Source organism: Tupaia chinensis, unplaced genomic scaffold (assembly GCF_000334495.1).
Source record: "Tupaia chinensis unplaced genomic scaffold, TupChi_1.0 Scaffold147003_1, whole genome shotgun sequence".
NCBI classification, from domain to species: domain Eukaryota; kingdom Metazoa; phylum Chordata; class Mammalia; order Scandentia; family Tupaiidae; genus Tupaia; species Tupaia belangeri.
This window is the reverse complement of record NW_006206856.1, coordinates 2,144,602-2,158,847: the sequence shown is the minus strand read 5'-3', so window position 1 is coordinate 2,158,847 and position 14,246 is coordinate 2,144,602. Positions and strand designations below refer to the sequence as shown.

Sequence of the window (14,246 nt, the reverse complement as noted above, 5' to 3'; positions counted from 1 at the left end):
CTGGGTGTGGGCCCTGGACTACTACGGACTGTACGACGACCGCGGGCGCCCCTACGGCTACCCAACCGTTTGCGAGGAGGACCTGATGCCCGAGGACGACCAGCGGGCCACACGCAACCTTTTCATCGGGAACCTCGACCACAGCGTGTCCGAGGTGGAGCTGCGACGGGCCTTTGAGAAGTACGGCATCATCGAGGAGGTGGTCATCAAGAGGCCTGCACGGGGCCAGGGCGGCGCCTATGCCTTCCTCAAGTTCCAGAACCTGGACATGGCCCACAGGGCTAAGGTGGCCATGTCAGGCCGGGTGATTGGCCGCAACCCCATTAAGATAGGCTATGGCAAGGCCAACCCCACCACTCGCCTCTGGGTGGGTGGCCTGGGACCTAACACCTCACTGGCGGCTCTGGCCAGGGAATTCGACCGCTTTGGCAGCATTAGGACCATCGATCACGTCAAAGGAGATAGCTTTGCCTACATCCAGTATGAGAGCTTGGACGCAGCCCAGGCTGCCTGCGCCAAAATGAGGGGCTTTCCCTTGGGTGGGCCTGACCGCAGGCTCCGAGTGGATTTCGCCAAAGCAGAGGAGACCCGGTACCCCCAGCAGTACCAGCCCTCTCCCCTGCCTGTGCATTATGAGCTTCTCACAGATGGATATACCCGACACCGAAACCTGGATGCTGACCTGCGCGTGCGCGATAGGACCCCCCCACACCTCCTGTACTCAGACCGGGATCGGACATTTTTGGAAGGGGACTGGACCAGTCCCAGTAAAAGCTCTGACCGCAGAAACAGCCTAGAGGGCTACAGCCGCTCAGTGCGCAGCCGGAGTGGTGAGCGCTGGGGGGGTGATGGGGACCGTGGGATGCCCAAGCCCTGGGAAGAGAGGCGGAAGCGGAGGAGCCTTTCTAGTGACCGTGGAAGGACAACCCACTCCCCTTATGAGGAACGCAGCAGGACCAAGGGTGGCGGGCTGCAGTTGGAGCCAGGCTCCGACCGAACCCCAGAGCGCAGCCGCAAGGAGAACCACTCCAGTGAGGGGACCAAGGAGTCGAGCAATTCTCTCAGCAACAGCAGACACGGGGCTGAGGAGCGGGGCCACCATCACCACCACCACCATGAGGCTCCGGACTCTTCCCACGGGAAGAAGACAAGAGATAGCGAACGCAATCACCGGACCACTGAGGCTGAGCCCAAGCCTCTTGAAGAGCCAAAACATGAGACCAAAAAGCTAAAGAATCTTTCGGAATATGCTCAGACACTACAGCTGGGTTGGAATGGGCTTCTGGTGTTGAAAAACAGCTGCTTCCCAACATCTATGCACATCCTGGAGGGAGACCAGGGGGTTATCAGCGGTCTCCTCAAAGACCACACTTCTGGGAGCAAGCTGACCCAGCTGAAGATTGCCCAGCGCCTTCGACTGGACCAGCCCAAGCTCGACGAGGTCACACGACGCATCAAACAGGGGAGCCCCAATGGCTACGCAGTGCTCCTAGCCACCCAGGCAGCCCCCAGTGGACCTGGCCTTGAGGGAATGCCTGCGGTAGAACCAGGCCTACAGAGGCGGCTTCTCAGGAACCTGGTCTCCTACTTGAAACAGAAGCAGGCTGCAGGGGTGATTAGCCTGCCAGTGGGTGGGTCCAAGGGCAGGGACAGCACGGGCATGCTGTACGCCTTCCCACCCTGCGACTTTTCACAGCAGTACCTCCAGTCAGCTCTGAGGACACTGGGCAAACTAGAAGAAGAACACATGGTGATAGTTATAGTAAGAGACACTGCCTAGCCCAGACCTGTCTTTTCCACCTCTATGTTTGTGTCGCAGAAGCAGTTATTTTAAAATCAGAACCCCTCTACCCTGTCCCCCTTGAATTCTCTGCCAGGATATTTTGGTTCATTCAATGAGGACCGATGTCCTGTCCACCACCAAAACTTAAGTTCTTAGATTCGGGGGATTTTTTTTTTTTTACAACAAAGAGAAGGGACTCCAGTTATGTTGATTTCTAGTGTATGAAATACTGTCTGCTGTGTTCTGTATTTTTTTAATTTTTGACTAACTGTATGGAAAGTTGTCAGTAAAGCCTTTTGTCAGAGGATGGATTTTTAATCCTGTTGAGTCCTGGTTTAATCAAGCTTTCTCTCAACGAATGGAAGACTTTCCCCCAGTGCATGCACACAAATGACATGTCACCTGTCCAACACTGCCTTGTCCAAAAGCCCTGCTGTGTCAGTGGCTCTCAGTCTTCGAGCTACATCAGGACTGTGTGAGCTATTTTATATTGGTTGTTGGCAGGGGGCTTCACTTTGGGCTCTGGACCCTGCCACTCTGGCCTGAGGAGAGCCAGTGTAAAAAGCGGGTGAGCCTGAAGGTTTGTGGCCAGCAGCTTTTTGTAGTGTTTTCCTGCCCTAAATAATGTGCGTCCGTCACCTTGAGCTGCAGTTGGACAAAAATGCCTGTTTGGCAGTAAGTGGTCTTCAGCACTTGTGTGGCCTTGAACATGGGGGTAGCAGTGCAGTATTGATGCCAGCGGGTCTTGGTGCCGCTAGTCTGTCTGGGCTCCCTCTCATTAGCCTCCTCCTAGCCTTACTCAGCCCAGGGATGTTCATTGTTCCCCCCTCAGACTCCCAAAAGCCTGGGAGTCCAGATGCCAGAGTGGAGGGTTGGAGGCAGCCTTCCTTGGTTAATTCCGGAACTTGACTGATGTCATTGTGGACTCGGTGCAGGACTGGTCTATCAGTGAAGTGGCGCTGTCCCCATTCTCCCCTGGGGCTTTGTGAGGGACCGCAAATCCCTCACCTGGAGTGCTTCTGCAGTGCTGCCCAGGAGCGGTGGGTTAGCCGTGATGGGCTGTTTCCCTGTGCAGAGTGAGCATGTCTAGACCTTTTGCCTTGGCTTAGGAGGTGGGTACTCTCTGTGGGGCAGTGCTAGAACTTAAAGCTGTTTAGGCCAAGCTGGAGAGGAAGGTGTGGAGCCATTAGCTGGGGGCAAAGGTGGCCTGAAGGAGTCTTAGGTCCTGCCTTCACTTGTCTCTAGTAGGAAGCACATGGCACTTGCCACTGTAGAATGCAGCCAAACAGCACTCTCGTGTAGCAGTTTGGATGTTCTAAAAGGGACCACTGTCCGGGCTAAAAGCAGAAACTCTGGTAAGAGAAATAAGCTCCCCAAAGGGCCAAGAGCTCAGCTTCTGCCTACCAAGCTCTCCTCTCCAGGCCTGATCCCTGCTGCAGGTGGAGTTAGGGAGAGGTGCTCTGTGAGGTGCAGGCTGCCTGGAGAGCCCAGGCCTATTACAAGGACACAGGGCTGTTTTGTAGAGACCCTGGAGATCTGGAATGAACATGGTTAGGTGCCTAGGGAAGTGCTGCCCACTGGGCTTCAGCTGGTGCTCCTGAGAGCAAGCAGGTTCATAACAAATGTCAACACTGGGAAGTGTTAAACATGTTTGCCTGCCTCCGCCTGAGCCCTGGGCACAGCTGCTCTAAGGCAGTGAGTCGGACACGGCAGAACCACCTGTACCATTAGGGTACACAGAGTACTGCCAGAAGCCAGGTGGGGCTCCTCTTGAAAGCACACTGCTGAGTGGGGAAGGGGGCTCGTAGGTCTTTAACAAATGCCCCAGTCACAGGTCAGAGCTGCCTTGGCAAGTGTCCTGAACATCTGGGCTGCCTTTTCCCTTCATAGAGTGGGTGCTCAGGGTCCAGAATACATCTCCCAGCTCTCCCAGACAACTACACAGATAAGAAATATGCTAAAAAACCTGGGGAGATCCGATACTTCCTTGCCTTGCCCTCTGGCTCCAAACTGCCAAGTTTTGGTGACGAGGCACACCCCAGTGTGACCTTCCTCCTCCCTTCTCTTCCCTAGACCTTCTGAACCACTTCCTTCCTTTAGCTCTTAAGACATAGAAGGTTCTGTGACTTCTCTGACCAGCTGTGGCTAGCAGTAGTAACAGTAGGTCAGGTATCGGGCCTGTCGGCTTTCTATTGCCCCAGTGAGAAAAGCAGTTGACGGCAGGTGTGCGCCACCCCCCACCCTGGGGCTCAGGTGCTGAGATGGTGCTTCAAGGCAAACAGCAGAGAAGGCGGGATTCGCCTCCTTGGCACTTTGTACTGATGTCTTAACTTTCTTCCTAAGTGATTCCGATTCGAAGCCCTGGTAAAATAGGGGCCAGGACTGATATTTCCTTATCCTCTTAGGGCACCTTCCTAAGGGTATTTTGTCAAGGCAACCAGAATTATGCTTTCCTGTTAGAAGTGCCCATCTCCACCTTGGAGACCTGTGGGTGTCCCAGGAGCTCTGGCAGAGTGACTGGCTCTGTTGAGTTAATGACCTGTATACAGGCGTTTCCAACTTGCTTTTATCCTGCCCTCCTCTATGCACTCAGTGCCAGCAGTGGGATTATTCCATTGGTTAGGGGTTACCTATCCACTTAAGCTAAGCTGAGGCCTCTGTTCTCCAGGGGACTAGGGACCCCACCTGTGTGACACAAGCCTGCTCGGTATATGCTCCTACCCAGCAGGACCTGCCCTGTGCTGCTTGATGTACTTCACAACCACCAAATTGGTCCCCCTTCTCTGAGTAAAGGGAGAAAAATCTTTTTATATATAATTCCTGTGTAACAGCTGTTTGGACTAAATCAAAGAACGCAAGAGACTAGGGTCTTATATTTTGGGAAGAAAAGGGGGCAGGTAGGATGAGTGAAAAAGGTAGCACCCCTTGAACTTTCTCTGGAAGTTACACGGTTTTCACCACAGGCCAACTTTAAAGGCCTCTAAGTACGCTAATGCAAACCCAGCCTGACCAAGCCCCGGCTGTACCCAAAACACCAGGAGAGGAGAACTAAGTCACAGACCCCGCAGGAAAAAGCAATGGCAGCTGCCACGCTACAGGGAAAGCGAAAAGCTTTTACTCCTTAGCTTTGCCAGCTTGTTCCTCCAAAGCTTTCCGGTATCCCTAACTTTCCTGCTCCACCAAATCTGTATTTGGCAGCTGCCGTGATGCACAACACGGGCGGAGAGGTGTGTCCAAGGACAGTGCCCTGAGCACCTCTTCTCCCTGGCGTGCTTTATCTGGACAGAACACGTTCTTCCCACCACCCTGGTCTGCCCTGCTCAGAAGGTGTCTTCTCCATGGCCTGGCTTGAGCTACAAGGAAAGGATCACACCCCACTTTGGTAAAAGGAGTACAGGGAAAGGCCATAAACAAACACAGACAGACTTGTAGTTTATTTTGTATTTTTTTTTTAAATAAATACACTTTACATTAAAGAAAAAGGCCTTTGATTTGTAATTTCCACATTGGGGAGAAAGTGAAAGAAATTTTTGAAAAACTGAATCATAAAGAAAAATAGAGGGAGTGAACTTATATCCTAAGTTCCCTCAACTCCACAAAACCAGTATCCACAATGACCATGCTGCGCCCACCGCGGAGGGTGAGCCCAGGCATTTCCTCAGCAAGCCAGCCGCACTGCCTCCCACCTCTGACATGAAGGAAAATGAATTAACCTGGCAGCACGTGAGGCAACAAAACAGGTTTAAAAATCATATATTATATTTATAATAAAATATTCTTAATCCTCATCAATTTAAGAAACCACGATTTTCCTTTTCTTTTAAATACGTATGTAAAAATGCCTCTCTATTATTCTTCAGACATCATTTTCTTCCAAAGAAAATGAAGTGCACGGACAAGAGACCTGGTGGATATAAGTTCATACCCTCAGTTATAAATGCCTGTTTTTTTTCTTTTTTTATGTTTTATAAAAAACTATTTCTTGTTCTTTAAGTAAAGAACATTATACAAAGAAAATATATTGTGAAATAACCCCAGAGACATGGTTTTTTTTGTTGTTTTTTTCCCTTGAGGAAAGATATGTCCATCCTAGAAGGGGGGAAGCAGAACAGGACCTAATCCCTGTTGTCTTTTTGTGGTGGTTACTGTTTTTGGAAGGACTCAAGTTCCAGTGAGACACGCTTAAACCATAACCCTCTGAATGCAGAGCCTGTAGGTCCTTAAGAGACAGCCAGCCCTGGGAGGAAGGGAAAGGAAGGTGTTTGGAATTCATCTGATTCGGTTTCTCGCCTGCCAAGACTCTTCCAAGCAGTGACGGCTCCTCACTCATTCAGAGATAAGATGATGTCATCTTCCAAATCAGAGTTGTCAGAGCTGTCAGCTAAAAGGTAAGACAAGCAAGAGCCGAGATTATGCACAAGGCTTGTGGGAAGCTTTCAGGAAGGAAGCACCTGCATTCACACACATTTATTGCCTGAGGTTAATTACCAGTTTCCAGAAAGAAGAAAACACATCAATTAGCTCCCGGAGCTGGCTCTGGAGAATATACCCACTGCTGGCAACAGCGCTCGCCCCTGGGACCTCTGCTCTTACCTTTCAACGGGCCTGGTGTGCTCCGCCCCCTCCCCCTTCCAGGGGCTCTGCTTCCTGCCTGGGAAACCCTGTAGGAATTAGGTGGGTGTCCTGTGACACTTCCACCCATGGGACTTTGAAGGGCTGCAAAGGGGCAGAGCTGAGGCGAGTATAACTAAGCCCCTGCCATCGGGCATAGGCCTGCCTGACCACCAGGAACTACTAAAATGGCAGGCAGAGCCCAAGCCAAAGTGAGAGCTTCATCTCTTCATAAACCTTAGCCATTCCCTTCCCCAGTCCTCAGAAGACTGCACGAAGGCAGAGATGGTCAACCCAGGGTACACGCTGGAGTTCCTGAATAAAACTGTAGGGAACGAATTCCCAAACAACAGCGAGGCCAGTCTGCAGCAATACCAGGGAAGGTGCTGTCTACCTAGAAAGGAGGTGGGGGAAGAGCAGAGAGCAACAGTGACACCCCGGAAGGTAGCACTGTGGCATGGAGCCTCTGTTCACATGCCTGCCTTCTCAGGAAGGATCGACTAAAGGCTGTAAAACCCAGGTGGTAGCAAAAGTACCCTTAAAAATAGTAGACACACCATGCCTGCCTGATCAAAATCACAGAGAAACATGTTAGCGAGCTCATAAAGAGTCCGGCCTCTGCTGAGTGAAGGAGAGGGAACAGTCTCATCACCTACTCTAATAATCCCAGCTCAAGAAGCTATGAAAAACTTAACAGGGTCCCAGGAAAGACTCTGAATCAGAGCCTGCAAATGCCCGAAGGCTCTGGATCCCACACAGAGCAACCACCAGCTGCAAATACTCCCTCACACCTTTCTCAGGTAGCTGACAGTGAGCAACGCGTGTTCCCAAACCAGCCTCATTCACTCCAAGCTCCTATAGGAAGAAAACTGCAGTGGATAAAGTAAAACCATGAAAATCATGGCAGATACAAGACAGCCCTCAAAGCAAGCAGAAAAGATGGCTGAAAAACAAAACCACATCCCTGGGTTTAAATGGGCACAGCGTGGCCTGACTACTGGTGAGGAAGTAGAAAACAGATCAAAGAACGAATAGCTGACACCTGAATGAACCAAGCTCAGCGGCTTCTCTGCTGCAAGAGCTCCAAAAAGTGCCACAGGGAAGGACGGCTTCCTCCCCGGGCCCAGGCACAATACCTGCCCTCCTCCTCCAGGCGGACCTGCCTGATGGCCGTGCAGACCTCCACGGCACGCTGAGCCCACGAGGCCAGAGCTGCCTGCTGTGACCTGGCTGGGCCGCAATGAAGAGCTGAGCCCTTACCAACTCTGCACACAGCCAAGCACAGAAAGGCGGCTTACTGAGGCCCTAGGCTCCACCTTCTTGAAGCAGATTCTTGGGAGACTGATTTGAGAGTGAACTTCAGGGTTTGGGCACTGACTCCTCACCTGGCAGTCAGGTGGTAGGACTTCCTCTCTGCCTTCCTTAGCCTGTTCCAGACCCTGAGGCAGAGCTGAAGGGAAAACCTACTGTGAAAAGCCTCAAAGGCAGCAAAGATGTAGAGAATCCCTGCGTGTTCAACCCACTTTTCATCGACGGTCCAGGTAATTCTGGAGGGAAGCTGACAAGCAGAGAACCACACAGTTGGAGCCAGGGCATTTCCCTTCTACTGCTAAGGCTCTGCACATGAACACTGGGTCCCTGCAGGATCTGGGCCTGTACAAAGGTATGTGTGGCACGTGAGTCTAGCTCCTGTGGCTCTCCTCATATCCTAAAAGGGCTCCGAATACTTAAAAGTTCAAAAGCTACTTATCTCCAGGACCAGTGTGAGGTAAACTACCCTCAGACCAAGGTCTTGAGGATCCCAGAAATCTCTGCCCTGCTAAGTGCTGTGCATCGCCAATAAAACACAGGAAGAGCAATGGGGAGCAACAGCGAATGCCACCTCCCCATCTTCACCTAGTTCTAGAATCCAAGGTGAAATGTCTTCAAGCTATCATCATTTTCACATCATAAATATTCTCCCCAAGTTGAAGTAAAACATACTGAAAGCAGATATACGACAGCCCTCAGGGCAAGCAGAAGAGATGGCTGAAAAAAAAAAACCCAGCATTCCTGGGTCTAAATGGGCACGTTTTCTTTTGGCAAAATAGAAGGAATTTCCTAAACTGAACAGCTAAAGGTGCCAGGTCACATACAAATTAAGTGGCTTTATACAGAAATTGGGAGAAAAAAAATTAAAGTGACACTCTCATACCAGGGAGCATCACTGCAGCTGGCCCGCTATGGCTGCCCCGCTCCGAATACTTAAAAGTTCAAAAGCTACTTATCTCCAGGACCAGTGTGAGGTAAACTACCCTCAGACCAAGGTCTTGAGGATCCCAGAAATCTCTGCCCTGCTAAGTGCTGTGCATCGCCAATAAAACACAGGAAGAGCAATGGGGAGCAACAGCGAATGCCACCTCCCCATCTTCACCTAGTTCTAGAATCCAAGGTGAAATGTCTTCAAGCTATCATCATTTTCACATCATAAATATTCTCCCCAAGTTGAAGTAAAACATACTGAAAGCAGATATACGACAGCCCTCAGGGCAAGCAGAAGAGATGGCTGAAAAAAAAAACCCAGCATTCCTGGGTCTAAATGGGCACGTTTTCTTTTGGCAAAATAGAAGGAATTTCCTAAACTGAACAGCTAAAGGTGCCAGGTCACATACAAATTAAGTGGCTTTATACAGAAATTGGGAGAAAAAAAATTAAAGTGACACTCTCATACCAGGGAGCATCACTGCAGCTGGCCCGCTATGGCTGCCCCTCCTGACCCACTTACTTTTAACTAGGGGCGTAGACAGACTTTGGTCCCAACATCTCCCCACTCACAGATGACGGCAAGGTTCAGTCAAATGCCCTGTGGCTCTCTGACCGTGGCTTGGGACTACTCCAGTGAAATCACCTCAGCCTATACGTATGGAAAATGGATGCTGATCAAAGCAGATACACACACTCTCCTGCTCCTGTTTGCTGAGCCTCCTCAAAATACAACTTTGCTAAAAGACTTATGTGAGAAAGACGGTCTTGTGGGGCCAGCCTGTGGCATGGTGGCTGAAGCAACCGGATCCCACAAGGCCAACTGTCCGTTCCAGTTCTGAACCCAATGGCTTGAAAAACATACCAGGCCCTATACACTGCATGCCCAAATCCTGAAAGGAGGAAGAGATGGAGAAGTAATTGCAGAGTGACCATTCCCCATGGAGGGTGCTTTCTCACTTTCTCTTTCTCTCTGGCAAGCACTTGTATCTTCTGGCAAACAAAACAAACAAACAAACAAACAAAAAACAAAAAAGCATCTCCTAAGCCAGTGAGCCTTCAATCTAAAAGGCTAGAAGCACATAAAAGATCTGTCCCAAGAAAACAGATTCAAGCCACTGCGGACTGGAGAATCTCTTCTGTATTCACGTACACGCTGACCTGAGCAGGTGCAGCGGCATGTGCTGGAAAGCACTGGGCTCTGCAGGCTGGGACCACATAGGAGGCCTCGTTCAGTTCCTGCTCTGACCTCAAGGCTGGGTGCAGTGGCGTGCACCTGCAATTCCAGAGACCCAAGAGACTGACGCAGAAGGACTGTGAGCTCAAGGCTAGCCTGGACAACAAAGTGAGGCCATGTCTTTTAAACAAACAAACAAAATAACAAAAAGAAAAACAGCTGAGTGTGATGGTACACACCTGTAGACTAGGAGGCCTCTGAGATAAGAGGACAGTGACAAGATCCTATCTCTAAAACAAACAAAAAAATACACACACACACACACACACACACGCCACCTTATTTATTATGGTCACCTCACCTTCCTGTAACCTCTGTGATCATTCACCCCACCACCACCAAACACCAATCAAAAACCAAGCATCTCCTATGAAGAGACTTGACATTTTTTGAACAGCACAATTTTCTATAATGATGTAAACCTCCTCCACTGGTTGCTCGATATGGTAGCCAAATGTGGCTACTGGAGCACTTGGAATATGTACATGGAAAAGAGACTCAATTATTCATTTAAATGTAAACAGTCACACGTGGTTAGTCGCCACCATGTAGACATACTACCTACTGCTGGATTAGCTACATGGAACAGGCAGGGCAGTAGCACAGGGACCGCTCCACGGCCTGGGCAGCACAACGAAGAACCAGGACCAGAGTGAGCCTGCGCCTGGCAGCAGGGATCTATCTCACAGTGAGCTGCGGGGTATGTCCACCAGAGACTGCCCCAACAGCACTTCAGGACTGGCGGGCTCTCAGGGCCAGCAGCTGGTTGATTCAGGATTCAGCAGCGCAGACAAGGGACAACATGTCTTCAGAAACCTGTCCTAGTGGGAATTACTAAAAAACTAGAACTTGTTCTTCAAAATTTGGAATTTAAGAAAAAAAACAATATGTGTGTGTGTGTATGAAATGAACAAAAGAGAAGCCAAAGAGAAACAATTGTGCTCTGGCCTTTAGTCAGGATGAGTCAAAAGCAGACAGGAAAGGGCTCCTCCACAAGAGGGACTCCACTTTTTCCTAACCTTAGAAAGGAACAGCAACCACAGGAGCATCTCCTGACCAACTGTAGCTCACCCACTGGAGAACAGTGATGCTTTGGCCTTTCATTCTAAGGCTAATCCTCTAATGCAGGAATTGACAGACTACAAACTACCACCTGTTATTGTAAAGGATAGATTTATTAAAGCATAGCCACCACATGCATTCACGTATCGTCTATGACTGCTTTCTCACTATAAGGGGAGAGTGGAACAGCCACCACAGAGACCACACGGCCCACAAAGCATAAAACACTTACTGTCTGGCTTATAACAAAGGTTTCCCAACCTCAGCCATTTGGTCTGGATGCACAGTCTGACGGAAGCACAGGAGAGGAGAGATGTGAGAGTGCTTTTCCTAAGGGACCAGAGTGGCAGTTGGCAGGTACAGGACACAGAATTCTGGTGTGGCTTGCCCTCAGGGTTGGGGTGGCATGAGGAAAGGGACCTTGCTCTGAATGCCAAGATTCAGCCCAAACTCTGCCCTATACTTACTGTCCCCCAGGATCAGTTCCACTTCCTCATCTGCATCAGAGTCTTCGTCTTCCCCGTCCTCTCCCTCCTCTAGAAGGTTTGCTAGCTCCTCATCAGAAGGAGAGAAGTCATTGTCCCCATCTTCCCCTGCATTCTCGTTGTTGTCATCCTCTTCCAACTCTGCCTCCAGCAACTGGTCGGTGTCAAGCTCATCTAAATCATCAGTGTCATCATCATCTTCATCGTCATCTTCTTCCTCCTGCTCTTCCTCTTCCTGGTAAGAGAGTATAAGGTCCAATTAGGACAAGCACAGAGGCCTAACCCATGTAGGGCCAAAGAGACAGAGGAGAAAACTGTCAGTAATTTAGTAATCTAAATTAGCAGAGATTTGTGGGCCTGCCAGAGTTGTCAATGATAGCTGAAACAGACACACGCCGGTCCCCAAGACAGCTGAAGCACCTCTAAAGACAGGATTTACTGGTCACTCCACAAAGGCCTTACTGGTCACACATCCAAGGACACAGACAACTCGCTTCACAGAAGTCTCTGCCATCAATATTTTAGGAGTCCAAGGGGGACTCCTCTTTTTCACATGCATCAGCCAAAGCAACTGAGAGCAGCTGGGACACCGGAACAAAAAGCTCTGACCTGAAATCTAAAAGCAATGGTTTAAGAACGTGGCACAAGAACACCGCAGAGTCGTCGGCTACTAAACTCTCAAACTCCTGCCCTTGATCTTCTAACCAAGAATGTGAGTAACCTCCATCAATGCTACTGTGAGCATTTGATGATCTGAACAGTACAACAGAACAGACTCCCAACAGGTACCCACACTTCCCATTACAAGGCAAGAAAAAAGAAAGTAGCCTAGAGACGCTATCCATCCTTCCATTCTTAAGAACATTTCCCAAGGGCATAAAAACTACCAGAAAACTCATGAAACATTTTGTTCTAGGTACCCAGGGCTTGGTAAATGGCACATTCAGGCATCTGCCACAGACTTCTGCTTTGTGTTATAACCCAAATTGCTTCCCTTTAGGCTTTGATAAGGATGACAGATATTCCCAAGTAAATGGATCTATCAGTCAGACATTCAGTATCTTTCGACTCAAACACCAACTGTCAGCCCAGCTAATGGAAAAAGTATTCTAATTTATGCGGTAATGAAATATAAAATTCACTTAATACATCAACCTAATGAAAGTCAAGAAAAGCCCAACTTAAGTTAATTTTTATTTGTTCATTTAAAAAGTGTTAATGTCTGCCAATCACATTAAAAAAAAAAAAAAAAAGACAAGCATACTGGGTCTACCGGCCTCTAGTATCACTTGCCAGCTACAATCCTAACTGAGCTCATGCGGCCCAGCAGCTCTGCTACAGGCACTTCTGGAACCACCAGTATAGACTATTTGATATGGTGTTTGATCCAGTGATTTACGTTTTTCAATCATTTCTAGCAATTATGACCCCTTAAAATACTGCACAATCCTAGTTTCTGTACAAACGTGAGCATGGTCTACACTAGATCTTGCATATGTATGAGAGGAAACGACACAGATCATGGTCTGAGACCACCAGTCTATGGCCTTGGCCACATCCCACCCCAGAGGTGCACAGACAGGTGGGAACTAAGCATTCACCAACTGAGAGGAGCCAAGAATGACCAGAGGCCTATTGTCTCTTACACTGTATTTTAACCTAAGATAGCACAACCTGAAAACATCCACAGTTGCGTGGGTATACTGAAGAGTAAACTATTCAAGTAGGCATCAGTTGACCAGCAAAATTTTGTTTTTAAAACCATCAAAGCTTAGCTCTTCCAGAAGAAATGAAGAAACAATTTCTAAATCAAAAACAATGCTGGAAAACAGTTCAAGCAGGGCCTAAGTTTTGACCCTATCTATAGGATACCAATCCAAATTCTTCCAGCAGCCTTCAAACCCAGCCTTTACTTAGTCTTGTCACAGAAGGCCATGAAGACATCATTCATCCCAGAAGGCCATGAAGACATCATGTGTGACCGTGACTGGGGAGGGGGAATGAGCAGGAAGGATAGAGCTACCTGAATCTCATGGAACACATGATTGTGTTGTCTGTACTTTGTACTTCATAATCAATGCTGGCTTAACATGTATTCTGTCACACATGGATATGGCCAATGAACTCACTTTCTGAAGTTTAAATCTGAAATAGGGATCATGAAGCAGAGGCTCATAAGACTCGTCCAAAATGCTGCTGTGGCAGAATTCGATTTTGTGGTTGTACCCAAAAGAGATTCTAGGAAACAACGTAAGAGCATTCTCTGCTGGCTAAGAAACTAGTTGGCAGGATGATCTCCTCCTTCATATCTAAAGAATAAAGTCCAAGCCACCTCTGTGATGCAGCAGTAATGCACTGCTCAAGAGAAACCAGATGCCACGTAGTGAGCATGCTTCGAATCCCCAGCCCAGCTGGCCTGAAACATGCTGGACATGTGCCCAAGTGCCCAGGATCCAATGGGTTAGGGACTGGAGAAGGGAACCAGACCCTGTGGCAGTTGCTCCTCACCCCACTCACTCATTCTCTCTCTCTCGATGCATGTGTGTGCGCGCACACACACTGTACACTTCATCGTGAATAAATATATATGTGTGTATGTGTGTATGTGTATCTCTAAAAAAAAAAAAAAGCCTCTAAAGCTTAATGGTCAAAAAAAGTAATAACTGAAAAATATTTAATAAAGAAAGCAGACCTTGTTAGACTCCTGACTCAACTCCGGCCATTTAGATAGTATTTTGGATCCAGAAATATTCTTTTCCCTGTTTTCTAAGACTTCTTTCAGGGAAGCATAGGGTTAAGTCAATCTAAATTAAGCTACTAGTAAATT

The 14,246-nt window shown here is 48.7% G+C and overlaps 2 protein-coding genes across 7 annotated transcripts in view; one reads left to right on the top strand and one right to left on the bottom strand.

Annotated features, from left to right (window-relative positions):
* The first annotated feature begins 8 nt into the window (after positions 1-8).
* On the top strand, positions 9-5,470 carry RBM15B (RNA binding motif protein 15B). Its single transcript, XM_006169355.3, has one exon. The coding sequence runs from the start codon at positions 86-88 to the stop codon at positions 1,778-1,780; it is 1,695 nt and encodes a 564-aa protein (XP_006169417.1). The 5' UTR covers positions 9-85; the 3' UTR covers positions 1,781-5,470.
* DCAF1 (DDB1 and CUL4 associated factor 1) overlaps positions 5,203-14,246 on the bottom strand; it is a 93,835-nt gene continuing 84,791 nt past the window's right edge. For all 6 annotated transcript variants that reach the window (XM_006169356.3, XM_006169357.3, XM_006169358.3 and 3 more), the window contains 2 exons: positions 11,402-11,654; positions 5,203-6,164 (listed from right to left, as the gene is read on the bottom strand). In XM_006169356.3, coding sequence (XP_006169418.1) covers positions 6,106-6,164; positions 11,402-11,654 — 312 coding nt within the window. In that variant the 3' untranslated portion in view covers positions 5,203-6,105. The remainder of the gene's footprint in view (positions 6,165-11,401; positions 11,655-14,246) is intronic.